Source organism: Choloepus didactylus, chromosome 4 (assembly GCF_015220235.1).
Source record: "Choloepus didactylus isolate mChoDid1 chromosome 4, mChoDid1.pri, whole genome shotgun sequence".
NCBI lineage: Eukaryota > Metazoa > Chordata > Mammalia > Pilosa > Megalonychidae > Choloepus > Choloepus didactylus.
In genome coordinates this window covers 158197140-158220084 of record NC_051310.1, presented here as the reverse complement: position 1 = coordinate 158220084, position 22945 = coordinate 158197140, and the positions used below count along the sequence as shown (strand labels likewise).

Genomic DNA, 22945 nt, shown 5'->3' with positions numbered 1-22945 from the left:
TTTTTCATTTTCTGGGCACAGACTCCCATCTTACATACCGTATATTTTTATACATCCAATGAGCTGGATCCAGATCACAGGTGATGTTATCCTCAGCTTATGCCCCTGAGTCATGTGGGGTCACGGTTCTCTTTTTCTGGTTTCCCATAAAAACTGATTTCAGAGTTAAGAGTAAGGCCTTGCTACTAAACTGTGGTCTCTGAACCAGCAGCGCTGGCATCACCCAGGAGCTTGTAAGAAAAGCGGCATCTCTGGGTCACCCCCACCCTTGCTGAATGAGAATCTGTGTTAAAATACCCATCTTGTTAAAACAAGATCCCCAGGTGATTCATATGCACTTTAAAGTTTGGGAAGCATGGAACAGGTGACTTCCAAGGTACCTGCAGTTCTAAAAGCCTGTGTTGCTTAGAGACAGGTTTATGCAGCTAGCATGTACCCTGGGCTCTATCTTCTACTGTGTGGCCTTGGGCAAATTACTTGACCTTTGTTCCTTTATCTGTAAAATATCACCTCCCTCCAAAGGTTATTTTGTTATGTGTTTAGAATAGTGCTTGGCACACAGTAAGGTGCTAAAGAAGTGTTAGCTGTCTTACTGTTGAATATGCTTCTGTCTTACTGTTGAATGTGCTTTCAGGGATACTTTGTTTTCCCAGTTCCAGGTCAGGCAGAAGAACAGGTTTGAGAATGACAAGGAAAATGGGCTTTGCTGGAGAACTGGGTTTATAGAGGCTTTTTTCTGCCTCAGGCCAGGGAGAGAGTGCAGTCATGTCTAAGTGGGAGAACAGGGACTCTTAAGCCTGGAGGCTTTCTTGAGCAGCTCCCAGAGGCTTCCACTCTTTTAAGATCTCCTGACATAGAGTGGAATAGTGCCTCCTCCCAGCAAGTCCTCCTTACGTGACCCAGTGGGAGGGCTGCTTGTGAGATAGACCCTTGGGACACCAGGAGGTGCCAAGCTGTGGTGGGGTGACAGCTGCTTGGAGGGGCTGGGAGAAGACTGTGGGATTGATATTAGAAGGAGGCCTGTGTAGATAGGCAGGAAATGAAAACAACACAAATGTTATGTAAAATAAATGAGCATCTCTTATTATCGGGGAGTGTGAGGGGGGAAGATCTCTGGTCTGGTCTCACAGCCCCCAGAAGATGTTAAGTTATATCAAAGTTGCTCATATTTTCTGCAAGCTTAATGGCTCCCTTCTTCCTGGGTGGGGGCTGCCGTGCTCTCTCGCTAGCCTGGAACCTCAGGTCACATTTTGCGCACCCGTCCCTCCAGGGCCTCCAGCTCAGCCAGCACTTCCTTGGGCAGGTCCTGGTTGACCTGCTCTGTTAGATAGCTCCGAATGTCATGGATCTCCTGTTCCCAGAAGTCCTTGGGGAGTGAGAAGAGCTGGGTGGTGTCTATGGCTCCCAGACCGCTGAGATCCAAGGCCCCTTCCTTTGGCACCAGCCCAATTGGCGTCTCTCGGGCACTATCCTCCCCCTCTAGCCGCCGACAGATCCAGTCTAGCACCCGAGCATTCTCTCCAAAGCCTGGCCATAGGAAGCGGCCTGCCTCATCACGCCGGAACCAGTTGACATGGAAGATGCGGGGCAGCCGGGCTCCCTTGTGCCCCTCCATGCTCAGCCAGTGTTCTAGGTAGCGCCCAAAGTTGTAGCCGAAAAAGGGCCGCATGGCAAATGGGTCGTGCATGATGATCTTCCCTGCAAGGAGAGCAGAATGGGTAAGGAATTTTCCTTCTTACCGGGAGGGGAAGGGCACCCCTGCCTCAAGCTGGAGGAAGTTGTCAAATGTTCTGCTCCTTAAAGATCCTCAAGGTAGGGTGAAGAGAAGGGTTAGGGGAAAAGATAGAACTGGGAAGGTAGGGGGACATTAGGGGCAGGAGGAGGGTCTGGCTCAGGAAGGGAGAGAGAATGAGATGTGGGCACATAGAGCAACCACAAAGACACTCACCTTTGTGTTCAGCTGCAGCAGTGGACTCTGAGCGCATAGCACTGCCTACAAACACTCCATGGCGCCAGCTGAAGGCCTCATATACCAGGGGTACCCCTAGAGCATCAATGAATGGGATCATAGGCAGCCCTTTCCTTTAAACCCTTATTCCATCCCTTCTGGTGAGCCTGATTCCTCTCCCCTAGGACCTCAGCTATCCCCTTTTTAGACCCTGTGCCTCCCTCTAATTTTGCACCCAACAAGGGAGAGCTCTGAAGAAATTCACCTATAGCCAGGGATCCCGGCTGAGGCTCTCTGACTTTAAGGACAAGAGAGAATGACCCTGGATAGAGAGCCAGGTCTTTTATGGAGAAGGCAGCCGCCTAAGGCTGGAGCCCAACCATGGTTTACCTTTGGGTCTACGGCCTCCAAAGATGATGGCGTCAATGGGCACACCCTCAGGGGCCTCCCAGGCTGGGTCCATGATGGGGCACTGGCGAGCCGGGGCACAAAAGCGAGAGTTGGGATGTGCACAGGGTTCCTTGTCACCTGGCAGAGAAAATGCAAGTACTGTCACTTACCTTGTATGGTAAGGAGCAGGGAGAAGGGAGGCAGGACATCTCCCCCCAAAGATAGACAGATGATTTGTTGATAATGGTGCTGTCAGCTGAGCTATGTGGGAAATGAGTGGAAGAGGAATTGGGATTCAGCAGGGAACTAATGTTTATGCCAAGACGGAGCCACTTAGCAATGACCAGGGCTTAAGGGAGGGTTAGGTATTGGTGTAAAGTTATAATAGAATTTTTCTCCCTCAGAAACTATTTCTTTATTTACAGGATTATTATATAAAGAAATATACAAATCTAAAGCAAAATCTGAGAATGTCAGGCCAATATTTCAGACAATTGACTTTCCGTCAGCAAATGGAAAGACAGAATCCCCTGAGCTATCAACATGCAAACAGGAATTGATTTTAAAGCTAACAATTTTGGTGTGGTTTCTATGGCCCTGCTCAGACCCTGATGGAGTGATAGGGCCTGAAGAACTCATAGAGGGGCATAACCTGGGCAAGTATAACCTGAGGAGCCCGGGTTATTTGGCAACTTCAGGTGCCCTCTGGAGGGGCTTGGGGCCAAGCTAGTAGCCTAACTGTAAAGCACCACCAAAGGACCTCTGATTCAGCACCGCACCTTCTCCGCTGGAGGTTGCTGGTCAGACCTGGGGTAGGGGGCAGAGTCCCCTTTTCCCCCCACTTCCTCCCTACTGTCAGATAAGAGCTATCCCTTGCAATTCAGGACCCTAGCACAGGGTATTGTTCTGGGAACTGAAACTGGGCAAAGATGCCCTACTTAAACCCCTGAATCCAGAGATGATGAAAGGGTTGGGGAGCTAGCCTGTGGGGAAAAATGAAAGTTTCTTGGATTTCTCAGTTGGATGGGAAGGCTGAGGGGGGCTTAATGATGGTATTAGAGAAAATGAAGGGTGATTCGAGGAGGACAGTGACTGTGAGGCTAGCCTGGCAAACCTGAGTACAGGGTTCAGTGACCACAAGCCTATCCTACCCTGCCCTGCTCCTCGTCTCTCACAGCTCCAGGTCTTTGGGCCCTCTGCCATTGAAAGCTAAGGGTCCCGAGTGCAGGGGTGGGGGGAGGAGGGCTGCAAGGGACATGGAGAAATGACAGGGTTGAGAAACTAGCCTCTGGGAAAGTTTAAAGAAACTTGTTTCTGGTCTGATTGTGCTGGAGAGGGGAAGGGTGAGGGTAACAGTACTGACCTTTAGACATGGTTATTATACAAGAGCATGGTGGGAGCCAAGTGGCAGAAGGAGAGATGGGATAGAAGAGGAGGCAGGCTTCCCCCTCCCCTAAATGAGTCAAACTTTATAGGTGTGCTTTGAGCCCAATTTCTTCTATAATAATTTCAAACGAGCCCTTCCTTTTTTTTTTTTGATTCCAGCATATATTTATTGAGCATTTACCATGTACATGACACTGCTAAGTGCTTTACAGGTGTTATCTAATTTAATCCTCATAGATAGGCACTGTGATAATTATCCCCAATCAGCTGAGAGGGAAACTGAAGCACAGGGAGGTTGAGCTGCTGAACCAAGTCACAAGGCCAGTAAGTGGTAGAGTTGGGACTGATCTGAGATCTTACCTGGGATGTGGAAGACTGCAAACACTTATAACTTCCTATGCCTCCTGGAGGCCTGGAAGTTGGCTGGAGGTTTGAAGAAGGTTTTTACATCATTAAGGTGCTGAGCCCTGGGGGTTGTGTCATGACTCCCCCGCCCCACTTACCAGGTTTCCAGGGTTTGCCCAGCCAGGAGGTCACAGTGACATCAGGTGGAAGAGGCTGGTCGATGCCCTCCCAGTACACACCGCCATCACTGGTCTCAGCCACATTGGTGAAGAGAGTATTACTCTGGATTGTGGCCATGGCATTGGGATTGGTGGTGGCAGAGGTGCCAGGGGCCACCCCAAAGAAGCCATTCTCAGGGTTGATGGCCCGGAGTCGGCCTGTCAGGAGGAGAGGTGAAAGAAAGGAAGGACCAACCAGGCAGGGTTGGGTGGTGAGGTTGAGGAAGGTGCTGCTACTCCCCTGCCTGCCATGAGCTGGACTCTAGGTAGATCTGACAGGGTGGCTGGGCTGCCCAGAGGTATGGGGCAGGGTCGGCTGTCCAGGAAAATGCTCTCACAAACAAAGCTCACCGTGTGCAGTGGATGGGAGACTCCTACGCTCTGGCAAGAGCCAGAACCAAGAGTGCGATGCAAGGGCCTCTCACCTTCACTGTCAAACCTCATCCAGGCAATGTCATCCCCCACACACTCCACTTTCCAGCCCGGCAGTGCAGGCTGCATCATGGCCAGGTTTGTCTTGCCACAGGCACTGGGGAAGGCGGCTGCCACATAGCGCTTCTTCCCCGCAGGGTTGGTGATGCCCAGGATCTGCATATAGGGGGAGGGAGAGAACAAGAAGGAGGTCACCAAAAGTCAGGGCAATGTCTGCATGGGGAAGGAAGGCTAGGAGCTAATAGCAAGGACCAATGTTTATCCACTACACAGGTGCACTGCCCTGCAACCAGGCCTGGGGTGGCGGGCAGGGGGAGCCCCGATATTCAGCAGTCTGAGGCCAAAGCTTTGAGCAGAGTCCCTGCCCATCAGCCTGGCATGTGGCAGTGGGGAGGCTGGGGCAGACCGGCCAGGCCCCGCCCCCTGGAGCTGCCCAGATCCTCACCAGGCCCTCACCAGCATGTGCTCCGCCAGCCAGCCCTCATCCCGGGCCAGCCGAGAAGCGATGCGCAGGGCAAAGCACTTCTTGCCCAGCAGGGAGTTGCCACCATAGCCGCTGCCGAAGGAGACGATCTCCCGTTGGTCAGGCACATGGCCAATCAGGGTTTTCTCTGGGTTGCATGGCCACTGGCTCACCGGCTCCCCTGGGGACAACGGGGTCATGGGGCTGCTGGCAGGGGCATCCAGACCTGGGGTGTCAGGGGCCTGAGGGATCAAGGATTGGCAGGAGAAGCACTTGGGAGCAGTGGTGGTGCCAAGGGGTAGTTAAAACTCCCCACCTCATGATATCCATCATGTTCCTTGTACCTATTCTTTGACATGTACTATTGACTTTTCACAATCGTGTGCAAACTGCCCTGCATACACAGCCTAACCCAGCCCAGAGAGCTGCCATGGATATCTTGGGAATTAGGTTTTCAGAGGATAGGTTTTCAAGGGCTCTGGATGGGTAGGACTTGGGGTTCCTGCTGAGGATAAGGTAGCCTCAGTGTCCCTGCCTGCTCACAGCAGGCACTCACCTTGTCCAGTTAGGGGCTGGCCCACGGAGTGCAGACACTTGACAAAGTCACCATCTCCCAGCGCATGAAGCACGGGTGTCCCCAGCCGGGTCATAATGCGCATGCTTGCCACCACGTAGGCTGAGTCGGTGAGCTGCACCCCAATGCGGGACAATGGGGAGCCCACGGGACCCATGCTGAATGGAAGCACGTACATGGTGCGGCCTGTGGAGGGAAGCATCACCTGGTTGAAGGGTTCCAACCCTGATCATACCTCGAACGTCCCTGCCTCTGCCTCCCTGCCCTGGTTACCCTGCATGCAGCCCGGAAACCTCTCATCCACGGCTCTCTGGAACTCAGCTGGGGACATCCAGTTGCCCAGCTGCCCACGGGCCCCACCAGCGGGGATGGGCACTGTGTCCCGTTGAGAAGGAGTTACAATCACCGTCTTGCTCTCTACTCGTGCCACATCCTTGGGATCTGTGCGAGCCAGCCAGCTGGAGGAGGGGATTATCAGGGAGATGGTGGCCAGCAGATCTCCCTCATCCCCAGACCCTCTTCTCCAGGTACAGCTTAGACTCCAGGTCTTTCTGTTGGCCTTACTTTTTCCCCAACCAACAGCATCTCAGATCCTTTCTCCAAGCTTTGACCCATCTAAATAGTAGTTTCCCATGGCCCTAGCCCTCTGGAGGCTTCTGCCCCCAGCAAAAACAATCTGAACTGGTGAGATTTAATTTAAAAAAAAAACCAAAACAATGCAAAGACTCTTCTCATAACAGCTTTTTTACTTAACATAAAAGTACAGACCAATCCTAGTTCCTGATTCTGTTTCCCCCAAAGCTTCCATTCTTGCTCACTCCATTAGGGTAGTCCAATTAAATCTGGTTTTTGTCTTGTTAGACTCAAAGTAGCCTCATTCCAAGTCTCTGCCCCCATCTCCTGGGTTGCTGGGCCTAGGGGCTTACCAGTTATTGTACTTGGGGAGTTTTCGGATGAGGCCCTGTTGCTCCAGCAGGGTCAGTGTGGCAGTATTCTCGGCCTCAGTCCCATCACAGATGTGGATGCCTTCTGGTTGGCACAGGCGGGCACTGCGCTCTACAAAGTCTCGAACCCCAGCAGGCAGCTGGCCCAGATCTCCACTGAGTACTCGCAGGGTCTGGATGCTGCGGTGCAAGGACCAGCCCCAGGGGCTCGGCCCGTGCCAGCTAAGCCTGTGAGAGAAGGAATGGGGATGTAATGAGCCAGGAGGGTGGGCAAGTGAGGGGACAGAAAGCTTGGGCTTCTGGGGAGTGTGCTGAAGCGGGTCTGGGTACAGGCACCATGAACAGGTTGGAGTAGGGGTGTGGGATGGGTTCAAGCCTCCTGTATCTTGTGGCCTGTATGAGGCTTAATGAGGGTGTCTCCCAGGTTACAGTAAGGGACAGGTCTGGTCAAATGATCAAATGAGCATAAAGGCACATGCCCGCCTGCGTAGAAGTCAGCATGCAGATCTGTTATTGCAGGCATTGTCCATGCCCATGTTTATCAATGTCTGGTCAATGCTTAGAAATGAGCAGGTGCCTTATGGCCCAAGTGTCCAGAAACTGCACCCAGGTGACAGCTTCATGTGTCTGGAGTTTAAAGCTCTCAGCTCTGTTCTTTCCATTTTTTAGTGTTTTTTTTTTTTTTTTTTTTTTTTTTAATTTTAAAAGAAATTGTATCGTGGTAACATATATACAACATAACATTTCCCATTTTAACCACTTCCAAGTACAAATTCAGTGACATCACTTTTACCCTGTTGTGCTACCATCACTACCTTCCATTACCAAAACTTTTCCATCACCCCAAACAGAAACTCTGTCAAGTACTGGTTTTATAAGTTAAAACGGCAGCTGTTTTTATTTTTTCCTTCTGGTGTGTAGGCTGTAAGATCATGAAACCCTCAAGCAAAGGACCCAGTCTTTGAGGTGGTCTGGCTGTCTTCCAATCCTAGGTTTCTGGATTAGGGCTTTTGCACAGAGAGCAGGTGATTAGATGTTGGGGTTCCAAGCACCAGCTCTGCTGCTGCCCACCTGGGTCCACAAGGATTGGGTAAAATGTTGCCATTGGGTAGGTATTTTTGAAGCTATGTGGAAGGCTGACAATTGGGGTACTAGGGTCACTGGTTGGGGTTCATGCTCAGATTCCCAGGAGGGCAGGGTCCAGGTTGTCTGTCCTCTCACACCCCTGAGAGAGGGAGGAGCATGGTCTGCTCTGATTGGCCTGGATCCAGGGTGGTTAGCCAGAGGGAGCAAAGGCCAAGGGAGGGAAGTCCTCTGCCATGGCCATACCCACCAGAAACTGTGTCCCCCACACCCAAGACCACATGACCCTGTCCCTCCCTCAGACTTGGAGGTTGTAAGCCTGGGGAAGGAAGAAAGCTGTCTTAGACCCCGGGTGTAGCTTCAGCTTGGCTGTGGAGGGAGCTGGGATGGTTTCCACTGGTCAGAACAGGATGGAAATCCAGTGTTGGCTCTGGGGGCGGGGAGGAAGGCTGCTGGGACCCGGGGCTGTTCCTGCCTCAGAGCTTTAATTTTCTGGAGCCTCAGGAATTCTCTTGTGAAGTACCCCCACCTCCCAGTCCCCTAAAGGAACCTTTCTTGCTCTCCAGAGACCACCCACAAAGGCTGCTGACCAAGTGGAACCGGCAGTGGGAGAGATATGGATTCAAGGCAGGCTCTGGAACAAAAGCTGGGGAGAGGGGCGGAGACACAGGGAAGACAGGAGGCTGAGAACAGAGGGTGCAAGAAGCCATTCATTTAAGAAATGAAGGCAACTTGGCCCCCTCCCCCCACCTTGCTTCCCTCCCTCCCCCGGTCCCAGATCCTTCTGGCTGCGCCCAGCTTCCTGCCAGGTTCCATTCCGGCGGGAGAGGCCAGGAATGGATGTTTACCTTCTCTACCTTCTGCAGGGAGCTTTGAGCTGTCTCCAGGGGCTTAAGCGCCCGTAACGCCAGGACCCTATTGCTCCTCATAGCAACCTGGGGTGGGGGCTGGAAGCCCCCCAGGGGTCTGAAAGGTTTATATCTGGGAGGAAAGGAACATACAAGGAGATAGGACCCAGCAGGGGCGCGCGAGGACGGGGAAGGAAGTTATGAGTGTGGCAGAAAGAGACGGTGCGGTCAGAGACAAGCAAGGCCGGGAGGGGGAGGTGGGGGACGGAAACGAGACCAGGAGCAGCGGAGGCCGTCGCTGCTGGGGAGAGACGCACCGCGCGTGAGAACAGTCGGCCCCTGCCCGCCTCCACCTCGAATGGGAAACTGCAGAGGATAGGCGCGACTGGCAGCCCCGAGGGGGCGAGCGCAGCGGAAGGTGCGGATCGGCCCCGGGCTGGGGGTCACTCACCGCAGGCCGGAGCGGTACACAGCGGCCATGGCACCTGGGCGGGGGCTGCGGGGTGGCCACGGGAAACGAACGGAGCCGGGGAGACTGAGAAGACGGGGAAGAAGGGAGCGCGGTGAAGCGTGCGAGAGCTAAAGCTGGGGCGGGAGGCGCTTAAAAAGGCGGCGGGCGGACGCAGGGGCGGAACCTAGCAAGGTTCGTGTGCCCCTCTTTCAGCCCCGCCTGCCCCGGGTTCCAGTCCCCAGGCCTCCCAGCCGCCACCCCCAACCCCTGCTTCGGGTCCTTCGGCCCCATCTCTCCCATTGGTGGCCCCTCCTCGAGGCCCCGCCTACCGCTCAGCTTTGCCCCTCTGCACATGATGTAACTTTGAGGACTCTTGCTCGGAGGAGATAGAAATCCCAAGACATTGAGCAGCAAACAAACTAGGAGCGAGGGGCGAGGCTGGAGGCGGGAGCCCTTGGGGTCTGGACGTCTAGAAGCTAAGGGGCTGGGCTCTGCCTTTCCCGTTCTTCCTGGGCACTGGACACTGAGCCTCAGGTTTTTGTTTTCCAAGGCCCCAGTGCTTAGGGTCCCCTTACCCTCCAATTCTTCTCTGTCCCAGTCAGGGCTCCCTTCTGCCTTAACATGAAATGGTGGTGTTTCCCCACATCGGGGTATCTTCCTTGGGTCTCTGCCCGGGAATCTTATCTGTCCGCACACAACCACCACCATAAAGTTCTTGGGTAATTTCCCAAGCTATATCTCCAACCAGGCATTGAGGTCATTGGATATCACCCCAGGAGCTGTAGCCCCTCAAATTCATCATGGTTATGGTGGGCATAGCACCCTGATTTTCCTTTGGGGAATCACCTCCTCTGTCTATGGGGTCATGTGGGGGCCTCACTTTCCAGGTTGTAGGCTCTCAGCTTGGCTGTTCTGTGTGTTTCTTGCTCTGGTCACAGCGGTCTGTTTAGGTATGGGCTTGAGACCCCTCTCTGCAACTTATTCTGTAACCTTTGGAACGAGCTCTCTTTCTGCTGGGGTTGCTAAACCGGTAGAAGTAAGCCTGGAGCTGCTGGGGGTGGGCTTGGTATAGCACAGCAGGAATCTGCCTAAGCAAGAAGCCAGCCTAGAGGAAGCAGAGCAGAAGTATGGAAAGCAAAGGAATCCGGGTTTTGGACATAGGAGTCGATAATTTTTTTGCCTTGCTCAAGCTAATTTTGAGTGGATTTCTGTTACTTGCAACAGAAACAATCATGATTCTCAAATTTCTCAGAGTTCTGTGGGACAAAAAGGCTGACTTCTAGCCTTAGGCTTGCTGCCCAACCCCCATCTCTTCCCACCCAGGTCCATCCTGCCCTGTGACTTCACCTGTATGTATCTGGTCACCATCCCTCCGGTGCTTACATCCAAGCTCTGTCCACATCTACCCTGCAGCAAACAGTTGCCTCTTGGCCAACCTTTGGACCTGAACGTATACGCACTGGTGTTGTCATGGTTTACCTTCTGAAGGCCTTCACCTCTTCTATAAGCCTGCACCTGCTCCCATGTTTCCCTATCTCAGCAGAATCTAGCCAGTTGCTCCAAGGGGAACCTGAATCAGCCTGGAATCCTCTTCTCTTATCCACCAGGAACTTTGGAATTGTACTTCACGATTAGCTTTCAGATCTGTGCTCATCCCCACGGTCATTGCCTTTTTAAGTGCCTATGTCTCACTTGGTCTCAGGTAATAGCTTCCAAGGCACCTGTTGGCCTTCCAGCTCTTCAACTGCCACCCTCTCCTCCCCTGCCAAGCCACTCTCCACACTCTGCACATAAAAGTTCACTTTTGAGAGTTAAAAGAGGGGAGTAATGTTTGTTGTGTGGACATTGCCAGGCTTTGTGTCGGTAGCTTGACATGCATGACCTCATTTGGTTTCACAACAACCCTATTTTACAGATGTGGGCAATAAGGCATAGAGAAGTTAAGTCATTTGCTCAGAGTGACACAACTGGTCAGCAGGAGAATTGAAATCTGAATACAAATCTTTTTCTTTTCTATTTTCTGTAATCCTATACTGTCACCTTGATTTATCATTAAAAGAAAATTAGATCATATCATTCTCTGGCTTAAAAGCCCTGCAAGGCTTCCTATCATGTGACATTTGATGTCCTCCATAATCTGGTTCCAATTTACCTAACTTCAGCATCCCTATTTGCCTTCTTTCCTACATGCTGGGCCTACTGAACTCTGTGGTTTCTAGAGCACTTCTGGAAATCCTTTCCACCCATCAGGACTCAGATTGAACATTGCCTCCTTCATGAAACCTTTTCTATTTGCCCCTTAAAACTAACATCTATCTGATCTGTACTGCTTCTACATGGTGTACATATCTATATTATTGCACTTATACTTTATTGTAGTTGTTTCTATATCTCTATAACCCTCACTAGAGTGTTAGTTCCTTGAGAGAAAGAACCAAATTTTAGTATTATCCTTCCTCCTAGTAGTAGCTGGCCAACAAAGATTGGCTGCATGAAGAATGAATGAATCCCACATTTCTGAAGCCTTCTCCTCTACCATTACTTCCTTCCTTAGCTTTAGGCGAACCAAGGGGCTCAGATGAGGATTTCCTTGCACTGTCAATTCCCCCTCATATGCCACAGACTTTGGTTCAGGTCCTGGACCCTTCCCCCAAGGGCTGGCCTGCCAGCCAGCCCAGTGTCCAAGGATCACCACCAGGGGGCAGGGTGTGACCAACCTTACCCTGGTCTACATGTTCTTCCTAAGGGGCCCTCTGGGCTCAGCCCTTAGATGTTTCCCAGGCCCCTTGTAACGGATGCTGTGGTACACTGCCCAGATTCCCCCTTCAGGATCAAGGTGCTCATTGTCGCACTGCTCAGTTGTTGGCTGCTGATGACTCACAGCCGAGGACGTCCCTGAGACTTGTCTGTGGCTGAAGTACAAAGCCCCATTTCCCCAGGGCAGCGTGCATCTAGTGACTGGTTGATGCTTGGCTTCCTTGCCTCACTTTAGGACAACTCTGAAAGTCCATCCCAGTTCCAGAGCTCCTAGGAGAGCAGCTGAGGTCTCTGTTGCAACTGCAATGCAATTAAAATTTTTCCTCTGCTCAGTCCCGCTTCTCTCATTTCCTTTGAAAGTCCTCCCCGTTAAGTAACCTGTACACAAATTTCCATCACAGTTTCCTGGGGAACTCAGCTTAAGAGATCCTCCAAACTCAACTTGGATGCTGCATTAGCCCCTGAATCTGACACCCTGATTCCATTTTTGCCCTCCACACTAGAGCCAAAGTGATCTTTTGGAACATATCTGATCTGATCATATCATGTCCTCACTGAAAACCCTTTAGTAGCTTTTCTCTACTCTTAGAAAAAAGCCCAAATCCTTAACTTGGCCTATGAGGCTCTGTGTGACTTGATCCCTGCTATCTTCTCCAACCTCACCTATTACCATGCTTCCCAGCTTCCTTCCTTTCTACTCTCTAGCTACATTGGCCTTTCTTCAATTTCATGAACATGTCAACATCTCTCCTGCCTCTGAGCCCTTGCCTATGCTGTTCCTTCAGCCTGGGGTCCCCACCTTCTCCACAGCCCCAGACATGGTCAGTTCTTACTCCCCTGACCAGTCTCAGTTTACTATGACTTCCTTAGGAAAGCCATCCCTGCGACGCCACTCCCACCCCATTAGATTAGGTCATCATGAAATAAAATCTCATAGCACTCTGCATTTCTCCTTCATAGCACTCACCTCAGTTATAAAGGTTTGTATTTTGTAGACCCCTCCCTAATATGTGTAAGACCTGGGGCAAGAGTGCAAATAGAGGCCCACATACCTTGTGTTTAAATATTTAAAACGTATAACTCAAGTTAACAAACTGTCGAATAAAATATGTTCCATTCTTCTACCTTGGCAAATATACCTCCATAATGGTCTGGAAGGCCAGGTTTAAATTTGGATTTTACTGGACATCCTCAGAGTCCTGCACCAGAATGTGGTGGTGTGGGGAGAGTTGGCCTGTGGCTGCTAGCTCTCAGCTGGGTCCCCTTCTTTTCCACATGTAACACCATCTTGTACTGTAAGGACCTCTCAGTTTGCATATCTAAACTCGGTCCACATCATCCTGTGAACAGCTTGGCCACCGTTTGGGTGTCACGGCCCACCCTTGGAAAGGCAGACCCAGGCAAGAGGTCCATGTGGGCCTTAGAAGTAGGCTTAGGGCCTGTTCTGGTTTGCTAATGCTGCTCTTATGCAAAATACCAGAAATGGATTGGCTTTTATAAAGGGGATTTATTTGGTTACAAACTTACAGTCTTAAGGCCATAATAGTGCCCAAGCTAAGGCATGAACAATAGGGTACCTTCACTGAAGGAAGGCCAACGGCGTCCGGAAAACCTCTGTTGTCTGGGAAGGCACGTGGTTGGTGTCTTCTTCCTTTGCTCCCAGGTTGTGTTTCAAAATGGCTTTCTCCCAGGACATTTCTCTCTAGGTGTCTGGGAGTATTCTCTTAGTCTCTCCCAAGCAAACTCTGGAGTAGCAAAAGTCTACTTTTAATGGTTGACTTCGAAATGTCTCTCTTGGCTGCAGCCAACATCAGGGGTCCACAACTCGAAGCATCTCTGAGCTAAGCCAGCCAGAGTGTGGGTCTGTGCCAGCATTTTTAAAGGACTCCAGTAATTAAATCAAGACCCACACTGAATGGGTGGGGCCACACCTCCATGGAAATAACTTAATCAGAGTTAGCACCTGCAGTTGAGTGGGTCACATCTACATGGAAACAACTTAATCCAAAGATTCCAACCTAATCAACACTAATACGTCTGCCCCCACAAGATTGCATTAAAGAACATGGTGTTTTGGGGGACATAATACATCCAAACTGGCACAGGGCCCTTTAGGCAGGGAATTCCAGGGCCTTAAGTATCAGGAGTGTGGTCCAGAAGGGGACTGAGGTGTGGGCAGAAAAGGGCCCATGGGGTGGGCACAGCCAAAGGAGGACTAGAGTGGAGCTTTCCAAAGCACAGGCTCCAGGGCAGGGGCCACTCTTGCTCAGGCAATAATTTGATATTTCTCTGCTTCGTCAGCCTGTAAGCTCCATGAAGGCAGGGCCAGTGTCAGTCTTATTTACTGAGGTATCCTTAATGCCTAGCAAAGAGTACCTGGTGCAGAATAGGTATTTAATATGTATTTAAGGTAGACCAAAAAGAGGTTTGAGAATTTGGTTCCACTACTTAGGATCTAGATATCTAAAGCTAGAACTAGGAATTAGAACCAGTCTTATAGTGTTCCAAAAGGGGGGGGGGGGCAGAATTGAAGAGCTGTGGGGGGGGGGGCATCCTGGAATATTGATTCTGTCCCATCTCCTCTCTTTCCTCCTAGTTTTTTTACCACATGCTTCCAGGCCCTTCACTCATCTGGCCTTCTTTCCCTGTGGCCCAGCATCTCTCTGTATCTTTCTACCTCTTTGTCCTTTGGGCATGACTCTTCCTCAGTGGCCTAACCATCTATCTGTCTGCTTCCTTGTATTCGTTCCTAGTTCTTTGTCCCTAGCTCTGCGTTCCTCTGTCCCTTTTTCTGCTCTGTGCTCCCTGTGCTTCTACCCACCTCTCCTGTTACCCTTCCTCCCTTCTTGGTCCTGTCCAGAAAGCTTTACTGTCTTTTAATTCCCTATGGTCCTTTGCTCCATCTCTTCCATGTCCCTCTGTCTCCTTTAATCCAGATCCCTGTGGAGCACCTGACTTATTCTGCCCTGTATCCCAGGTCCACATCCACTCCTCCTCATTCATCTCTTCGCCTCCATTCCTCTGTTTTGTTATTCCTTGAGTTCATCCTGACTTCATCTTTTTCATCCCCATTTCTCTGTCCCCAGATGTCCTTGAGCCAGTCAGTCCCAGTATCTATTTCCCAGCCTCTGGGCTCCCCTCCTGAGCCAGGCTCCACCTCCCTGGTCCCCGCTGCCCCTGTGTCCTGGGTCCTTTCTTCTGGCCCAGCCTTACTTCAGCCTTCACTCCCCCAACCCCTTTCCCTGGTTAGTGGTGCCTGCTCTGAGCCCTGTGTGGCTCAACTCAACTCGATTGAGCTTGTTTAGTCTGACTCCTTTAGCCCATTAGCAGCTTAGCCCTCCCACCTCTCCTCTGAGCCCTCCAGTAAACAAGAAGATCAGCACACATCTGACAGCTGCTGGGTGGGGGCAAGTGTCTGGCCAGACCAGGCATGAAAAGGGGCTACACTGAAAACTTCCCATACCTTCTCCAACCAGGGAAATTCCGGTGTCTCTGTCCTAAGTATCCACCTTAGAGCTACATTCCATGGGCATGTGTGTGAGGTTCCCTGTCTCTGTTTTCCTCATTCCCCTTTTGTGGCCGTGCTTCCAGGTCTTGGGCTTTCTGGTCCTTCTGAGAAAGCGGCATTTAATACCAGTAATCACATAAAGAAGGATTGCTACTTGGATAATTATCATGGTCTCTGCTCCACAAAACAGTGGCCCAGATGTGGGAAGAGAATGGTGCCATCTGATGTAGGTTTCCTTATATGTGTGTAGTGAGCATGGTAGGAGAGACACCACTCGCACATATATACACAAGCACATACCAAGGATAGCTGGGTTGCTTATAGGCATCCCTTACACTAGCCTACAACAGAATTGCCTTATGAAAATACAGGTTTCTGGACCCCACCCCAAGAGTTTCTGATTCAGTGGGTTTGAGGTGAAGCCAGGGAATGTACATTTCTAACAAGCCCCCATATGATGCCTATGCTGCTGGCCTGGGGACCACCCTTTGAGAACCACTGGCTTAGATAATCTGCATCTCTGTCTCTCCATCCAACACCTAAGGCTGAGACCAGGGGAACTGTTATAACTGATGACCCTTGGGGCTGATGGGCACCCAGGGGTCTCTCTATCATTAACCCCATGGGAGTGTTTGGGTGTCCTCAGAGGACAGGGAAGAGACTCTAACTCTGAGAGTCCTATTCTAGTACAGATCCTATTTAAACAGCTTCAGACAGGTTTAAACAACTCCTTGACTAATTCCTGAATCCCTGTTCCAACCCCTCCTTGGGGATGATAGCTGTAAGAGGTGTTAGGGGATTAGGCTGAAAATGTAGGTCACTCTCCAGCCATCTGGGAACAAGGATGACTGAGAAAGGAAGAGACAGAGACAGAGACACGCCGGGAAAAGGTAAGAGGGAGCAGGGAGCAGAGGGCATGTGAGGGCAGTTACAAATGTGTATTGATTGGATTGGTGGTGATTAGAACTCAGTGTCCTGCAGTGGCCTGGAAGGTCTGGAAGAAGAGAGCAGAGTTCCCCATTCTCACTTCTCCTGCACCTTCTCCCAGGGTGGACTGCCTGGCCTGGGGCTTGGTCAGCAGGAGTGGGAGAGGTTGAGGATGGGGTGGCCAAAGTCCTGGAGATTTCCAGTAGGGAGGGTTGTTTATTTTTCTGATGGTAGCTGTGAGGGGCCTAAGGCCTGTCACATTGGGAGTAGGGCAGGATGAAGAAATGTGAGGATTCTTGAAACTCAAACCAGACTGATCAGACCAGGTGAGAGCAGTTTAGAGACTCTCCAAAGCCACTGACAAGGGGTTGCAGAGCCCTGGAGGTTATGGGTGTTTGGGAGCTTATCTGGCCCTCTTTCTCAGTCCCAGGCTTTGAGTTCCCGAGGGATGGGGGCTGTGTTCATATGGAAGGGCAGTGGTCAGAGACCAATCAGGCTCTCTGTACCAGGGAACTGAGCACATGTTGGTCAGTCCATTAGTGAGGAGTTTAGGGGAAGATACCATCTTTCCTTCTTTGACAACAGGCACACTTGTCCTCTTCTCCATTCCCCCACTCCCCCAGGCCAATGGGATATGCAAATGATCCCCTTACCTCATTGGCTGGAGGCCTGAGGACCACAGATGACCTCAGAGAGCTGGCCCTTTAAGAGCGCCCTATGGGTTCTGTGCCCACAGCCCCCTTGTTCTGAGCACAGGGGCACTAGTCCCTCTCAATGAGGCCTCCAGTCTCTGGGGAAGCTGTGCCTGCCCAGCTGTGACACTGATCACATCATCTCTGCTGTCCCTAAAGTGAGTATGTCCCGGGTCTAACTGCACACCAGGCTTCTCACTTGGCACTGCCTCCTCTGACACCTTCTGTCTGTTCTCTGCTGTCTGTTTCTTGCTTTCAGAAACCCTCACACTTTTGTACCCCACCCCACTCCCTGTTTGACTGGCCTTATGTCCCTCACAGCTATCGCATCAGTAAGATAAACAACCCTCTCCACTTACCTCTTTTCTGTACAGCTGCTTCTGTCTGGACACCTGTTCAATCATTCTCTCTGTGTCTTGCCATCTCCTTCTTGCTAAGGATGAGTTCCTTAAATCTGCATCTTTGTTCCATTCCCTCTGTCCTCCCAAGGGTGTGGGTCTCAATAGATAGGGCAGCAAGCCTTCCCTAGGACAGGAAGAGTGAAGGGACTTGTCCTTCCTCTCTCCTTTCTGGGAAGAGCCTGGGGGTCTGAGCTGTAGGTTGGAAAAATGGCTACCCAGGCCTGGGCCATCAAGATAGAGCCAAACTCTAAGTTCTGGGGATGAGCACTCCCTGCCTTTCCCCTTCTGGGGTTGGGTGTGGGGCTGTCGGGACTGGCTGGGCTAGAGCTTGAGACTTCTAAGCTGGAAAAGATCTCCAAGGTCATCTAGCTGGCGGTTCCTAACGTGTGCTCTAAACATGTTTTCCACGGTTGATAACAGGAAGGAGAGTTCCTTGGTGGCATAAGTTTGGGGCACTCTGTGTTAAAGTTGAACAGATGGTTTACTGAAGGACTTAGCTTAATATGCTGCTGTACTTGTGAATCTGCAAGAGGTGGGCATAGGAGGCAATATTTCTCAAAGTTATCTGAGTGCGCAGACCTCTTCTTGGATATTTCTCAGAATTAGTGTTCTGAAGAACACACTTTGGGAAATGTAAAAGTTAACTGCCCTATTTGAACAGAATAACAAATGGGTCAGAAATGGAAAAGCAATCTGCCCAAGTTCACACACCATTGCAGGTTCTAAAGAGCAAGAGGAAAATCAGCCTTGGTCATTTCCCCTTGAAGAAGTTGGCCTCAGGCAACTATGGTCACCACTCAGTCCTGGTCTTTCTAGAACTGATTCTAGGACTTTTCTTTTTTTCTTTGGAAAGTCTCTTGCTTCTATAAGTGATTCACTACTTGATTAATTCACAGAATAGATGCACTCTGGGGGTCTTCTATTTGCAAGGGCAATACTGGCCTGGGTGCTTTGAGAGACAGACGTGTATAACAACACATTATCCTTGATATCTTAAAATTCACAACATACATGCCTTCCCACTGTCCTAAAATACACACACACTCTGTCACTGTTAATTAAGCAAAAATTTTAATTGCTTGGAAATGAAATAATGCCTCCTGAGATGAGAGAAGCTTTCAGCAATGTCTCAGTACTATGGGTGGAAGCACTGCCATCTTGCTCTTGAATTTCAGAGATAGTTCCCAGAGGCACCAGTGGGACCAGGGGCTGTGCTGTCTTCTTCTTCTTTCTGTCCTTTAGGCTGCTTTGTCCCCATCAGGAACCCCTGCCACCTGAAAAGTTGCAGGAAACAAGGAGGTGCTAACACTCTGGCTTTCTGGAACTCTGGCTCCAGGGCCCTTGGGCTTTGGGGGAAGCAGGTTTTGGTGACAGGTGCCAGCCTCTGGGTGCTCCAGACCTCTCCTCTTTTTTCCAGGTACACCCCTCCTAACTCAGCCCCAGAATGGCACTGCCCCACAGTCCCCTTGCTATGGAATATGTCAATGACTTTGACTTGATGAAATTTGAGGTAAAGCGGGAACCCTCCGAGGGGCAATCTGGCCCCTTCACAGCCTCACTGGGCTCCACACCCTACAGCTCAGTGCCTCCTTCACCCACCTTCAGCGAGCCAGGCACGGTTGGGGCCACCGAGGGCCCCCGGCCAGGCCTGGAGGAGCTGTACTGGCTGGCCACCCTGCAGCAGCAGCTGGGGGCAGGGGAGGTCCTGGGGCTGAGTCCTGAGGAGTCCGTGGAGCTGTTTCAGAGCCAGGGGCCAGTTCCTGTTGAGGGATCCCACGGCTACTACCCAGGGAGCCCAGAAGAGACAGGAGCCCAGCATTCCCAGGTGAGTGAGTAGCCAGGGAGCCTGGGGGGCAGGGGAGGAGAAGGACAGCCCAAAAGAGGAAGAAGGGTTCTGGAGACTTGGAAAAGAGGAACAAATGGAGAAGACAGGAGAAAGGAAGGGCCCTTGAAGGAAACAGAGAAAAGTATCCTTCTTCCCCTTTTCCCTTTCTGGAAAAGGTAAGAAATGAGTAGGCTGAAACAGGAGGAAGAGGGAGAAGATAGGGCTAGAAGAGGACTTATAGAGGAGTTAAAAATTGAAGGGCTTGGGGAGCAGTGATTAATGGAGATAAATAGGTGCACCGTGTGGACAGCAGGAAAAGGGTGCGTGTGGAACGGAGTGAAGGTTATGGGAACCGAACTGAGGTTGGCGTTTGCAAGACTTCGTGCACCCAACCTTCTCAAGAAGGCTTGGGACTCATCCAATTAATTATAGACACAGATGGGGGTATTGAGGGCATTAGAATGTAATCCAAATCCTTTGAGGGTCACAGGATTCGGCCTTCAGGACATGGAAGCGTCGTGCATTGGAGGGGCGGGTCTGTCTGGGAACGGGTCCACTAGCATTCCGGCTGTGGACCACCGGGGGTGCGGCGCCGGGTTCCGGTGCGTGATTGGCACGCTTGCGCCGAGGGCCGGGCCTAATGGGGCGCGTGTCTTGCTGGGACCTGGAGCGGGGTCCCCAGGGCGGGGTCCCGACTCCGGGAGAGATTCTGTGGAAGGGAGAGCCATCAGGTAAGCGGCTGGAGCGGAAGGGCGGAGCCTTGCCGGGGGCGGATCCAGTCTGGAGGGCAGAACCGGGCGGGACCCGGCTCTGATCACGTCTCTTCGCTTTCCTTTTGCAGCTGGCCGAGCGGTTTTCCGACGCGGCGCTGGTATCGATGTCTGTGCGGGAGCTAAACCGGCAATTGCGGGGCTGCGGGCGCGACGAGGCGCTGCGGCTGAAGCAGAGGCGCCGTACGCTGAAGAATCGCGGTTACGCACAGGCCTGTCGCTCCAAGCGGCTGCAGCAGCGACGCGGGCTGGAGGCCGAGCGCGCCCGCCTGGCTGCTCAGCTGGACGCACTGCGAGCAGAGGTGGCCCGCCTGGCCCGGGAGCGCGACCTCTACAAGGCACGCTGTGAACGGTTGACCTCGAGCGGTCCCGGCTCTGGGGACCACACCCATTTCTTCCTCTGAGCCGCGGGGACGGGGCTGTGAGGAATGGCGCGGGGTGGTGGAGTGGGTAGGTGGGGGCAACACCCTGGAGGCGCCTGCCCCATTCACCAGATGTTACCGGGCGCCTTCTGGGGCCCAGCACACCCTTGTCTGACCACACAAATATCCTCAAACTTCCTGAACCCTCAAAGCACGCCCAGAGATTAGATGCTGTCATTTCCTGGGAGAAGGGTCTCTTGACCTCCTTTCCTTCCACAGGCCATGCACAGAAATCTCCACCTCTGCCCACATGATCTGGGGCCAGGGTCAGGCAGGGCAGATAACACAGGGTGGTGGGAGTGGTGGTGATGGCTGGGTGACAGTGAATGGAAGGTGAAGGAGTGGTGCAGCTCCCCCCTCAGTTAATTGTCTTTAATTCAAGGTTTTCAGCCTGTAGTGTTTTAAGGCACCAATTAGCAATGAGGCTGTATTTTCATTCTGAGGCTGGTGACATCCCCATTTTAGGACAATGCATTTTCAAGATTTTAATTCCTAATGGGAAGACAGTCTAGGAGGTCTTTCCAAGAGGCTTTCTCCCTCCCAGCAGCCCCTAGGGCCCAGAGCAGTGAAGGCCTAAGGATCATCAGTTCTGGAGGGGTGGGGGTGGGGGTTGGTGTGAGCTGAGAGGATCCTGGGCAGGAGTCTGGAGACCCGGGCTCTAGGGGATCCCTTTGTTACCTTGAGCAAATCACTTGCTCTTTGGGCCTCAGCTGCCTCATTTAATCCTCATTTGGATTGGATGACTTCTGACACCTTTCCAGTTCTGGCATTGTCTGATCCTAGTGTGGGAGCCCCAGGGCTTCACCAAGAATGTCCGAAGAGGATCTCACCAAAGGGACCTCCCTCCACTTCCAGACTGTGGTGAAAGCATTGGGTGAGTGGCCCAGGTGAGGAAGCATGGCTGCTCCATGGGCTCACGCACTGGTCCTGGGCTACTTGCTCCAGGCCTCCGTGGCCTCCAGACCTGTATAGGGTGCCCGGGTGACCTCCTACCTCTCCAAGGGCTGAGATGAGACTTTTCCCAGGATGAGAAGGAGCTGAGACAGTGCAGATTTGTGAATTAAAATTGAAGTCCGGGTGAAACTCTTAATGCTATTGGCTCTCACAGTTAAAGAAGTGTTTCTTCTTTATCCCTCCTCCAGGCTACTGTTTACTGCATATATGTGTGTATGTGTATGTGAGTGTGTTGAAAGAGAGAGAGACAGGGAAACTGGGAAGCCTCCACCTGGAGCTGAATGGCACATCTGAGTTCTGGAAACCAATGAAAATGGGGTGGAAAGACAGGGATTGGGCCAGATGGAGGCTCCCCCCTCTCATCGCGGCCATGCAGAAAGAAGCCCAGGAACAGTTGCCTAGTCATGCCTGTCCATGGCTATCTTTGAGGTCTCACAGTTGCCGTGGTAACCCAGCTCTCCCGGTTCAGCAGACTAAGTGGAGGGTGTGTGTGTGGGGAGGGACTCTGGGCAGAGCAGAGGCGTGGAGCTGGGAGCAGCTACCTCACTAACCACTGTCATCTGTCATCTGAGGGGCATAATAAATGGGAGAAGCAGGCAGGTGGACATGGGGGAAGAGACTCCCATATGTCTCTCTTCCTTTCTTCCCCCTGTAGCCACCCCCTCCCCAGCTGTCTCTTCTCTTCCCATCACAGTTCTTATTCCCTCCTCCCTGTCCTCTACCCTAGCTCATCCCTCCTCCACCCAGGAGCCTGTGATAGAAGTCCTCTCCTCCAGCTCCCTTGAAGTTTCTTTTTTTTCTCTACTGTGTCTGCCACTGGCCATCCTCTGGCTCTGGATCTGATCTCTGAGGGGCTCACAGTACCCTTGGCCTCTCCTTTGTCCCTTTCCACAATCATGGTTGAAGGTAGAAGCTGGGGCAAGAAGCAGTCCCTCCAGCAGCCCAGTTCTTCTTCCTGCAACCTGAATTTCCCCCGTGTCTTGCCTGCTCTCTGGAGCTGCCATCCCAGCCCACTACTGCTCTTGCTCATCTTCCTTGACTGCGTGGCACATGTGAGCAGAGGTACCCAGCCACAGATGCCTACACCTGTACACAAAACTAAGCCACATATACATACACCTGGGTCTTGAGGTGAGTCATGCAGATCCACCTCAAACAGGAGCTGCACACTGTAGTGATTAAAAGTGTGGGTGCTGGAGTCAGACAGGCCTGGGCTCAAGTTCTTTGACCATGGTTCTTTGACCATGGGTGACTTAAAGTCAAGCCTCACTTGCTTCATCAGAAAAACAGAGAAAATAATGGTACCTACCTAATGAGAGTGAATGCACTTAAAGCACTTCCTACAAAGTTTGATACATGCTAAAAATGGTTTGCTGTGGTGGATGTTATCATGAAGAGTACACAGCTGGGCACACTCATGTTGACGGTCAGGGATGTACAGCACATGAACACACACCTTTCACATACTCAGGAAACCCAGGCTGCAGACCTTTGGATGTCTTCTTCATATCCCTAATCCACTCGTAGCTCAGACCTGCTGCCCCCCTTCAGGCCCTCAACACACTTTCTTAGCCCGCCCCACAGCTGTGTGGGGGCCGGGGTTCAGC

General features: G+C 51.7%; 2 protein-coding genes across 5 annotated transcripts; one reads left to right on the top strand and one right to left on the bottom strand.

Annotated features, from left to right (window-relative positions):
- Window positions 1-1057: 1057 nt before the first annotated feature.
- PCK2 (phosphoenolpyruvate carboxykinase 2, mitochondrial) lies at window positions 1058-9239 on the bottom strand. Of its 2 annotated transcripts, none has more exons than XM_037834606.1 (10): window positions 9083-9239; window positions 6683-6928; window positions 6030-6214; window positions 5739-5942; window positions 5176-5363; window positions 4713-4875; window positions 4228-4446; window positions 2339-2476; window positions 1949-2044; window positions 1058-1698 (listed from the first exon to the last, which is right to left on the bottom strand). In XM_037834606.1, the coding sequence occupies exons 1-10, from the start codon at window positions 9109-9111 to the stop codon at window positions 1244-1246; spliced, it is 1923 nt and encodes a 640-aa protein (XP_037690534.1). In that variant the 5' UTR covers window positions 9112-9239; the 3' UTR covers window positions 1058-1243. The 2 variants fall into 2 exon arrangements, with proteins under 2 accessions (XP_037690534.1, XP_037690533.1); XM_037834605.1 differs by lacking the exon at window positions 9083-9239 and adding an exon at window positions 8334-8435.
- NRL (neural retina leucine zipper) lies at window positions 8903-22142 on the top strand. 3 transcript variants are annotated; one of them, XM_037834615.1, is made up of 3 exons: window positions 8903-9049; window positions 18785-19192; window positions 20034-22142. In XM_037834615.1, the coding sequence occupies exons 2-3, from the start codon at window positions 18812-18814 to the stop codon at window positions 20364-20366; spliced, it is 714 nt and encodes a 237-aa protein (XP_037690543.1). In that variant the 5' UTR covers window positions 8903-9049; window positions 18785-18811; the 3' UTR covers window positions 20367-22142. The 3 variants fall into 3 exon arrangements, with proteins under 3 accessions (XP_037690543.1, XP_037690545.1, XP_037690544.1); XM_037834617.1 differs by lacking the exon at window positions 8903-9049 and adding an exon at window positions 15883-16237; XM_037834616.1 differs by lacking the exon at window positions 8903-9049 and adding an exon at window positions 15883-16237 and having other exon boundaries at window positions 16898-19192.
- The last annotated feature ends 803 nt before the right edge of the window (window positions 22143-22945 follow it).

Bases quoted from the DNA above. Each gene is read 5' to 3' on its own strand.
- PCK2 (XM_037834606.1), bottom strand. From the start codon at position 9,111: ATGGCCGCTGTGTACCGCTCCGGCCTGCG. The intron at 2,477-4,227 runs GTAAGTGGGGCG...TTTCTCTGCCAG, and splicing joins GGGCAAACCCTGGAAACCTG to GTGACAAGGAACCCTGTGCA. The intron at 2,045-2,338 runs GTAAACCATGGT...TTGATGCTCTAG, and splicing joins TGGAGGCCGTAGACCCAAAG to GGGTACCCCTGGTATATGAG.
- NRL (XM_037834615.1), top strand. From the start codon at position 18,812: ATGGCACTGCCCCACAGTCCCCTTGCTATGGAATATGTCAATGACTTT. The intron at 19,193-20,033 runs GTGAGTGAGTAG...TTCCTTTTGCAG, and splicing joins CAGGAGCCCAGCATTCCCAG to CTGGCCGAGCGGTTTTCCGA.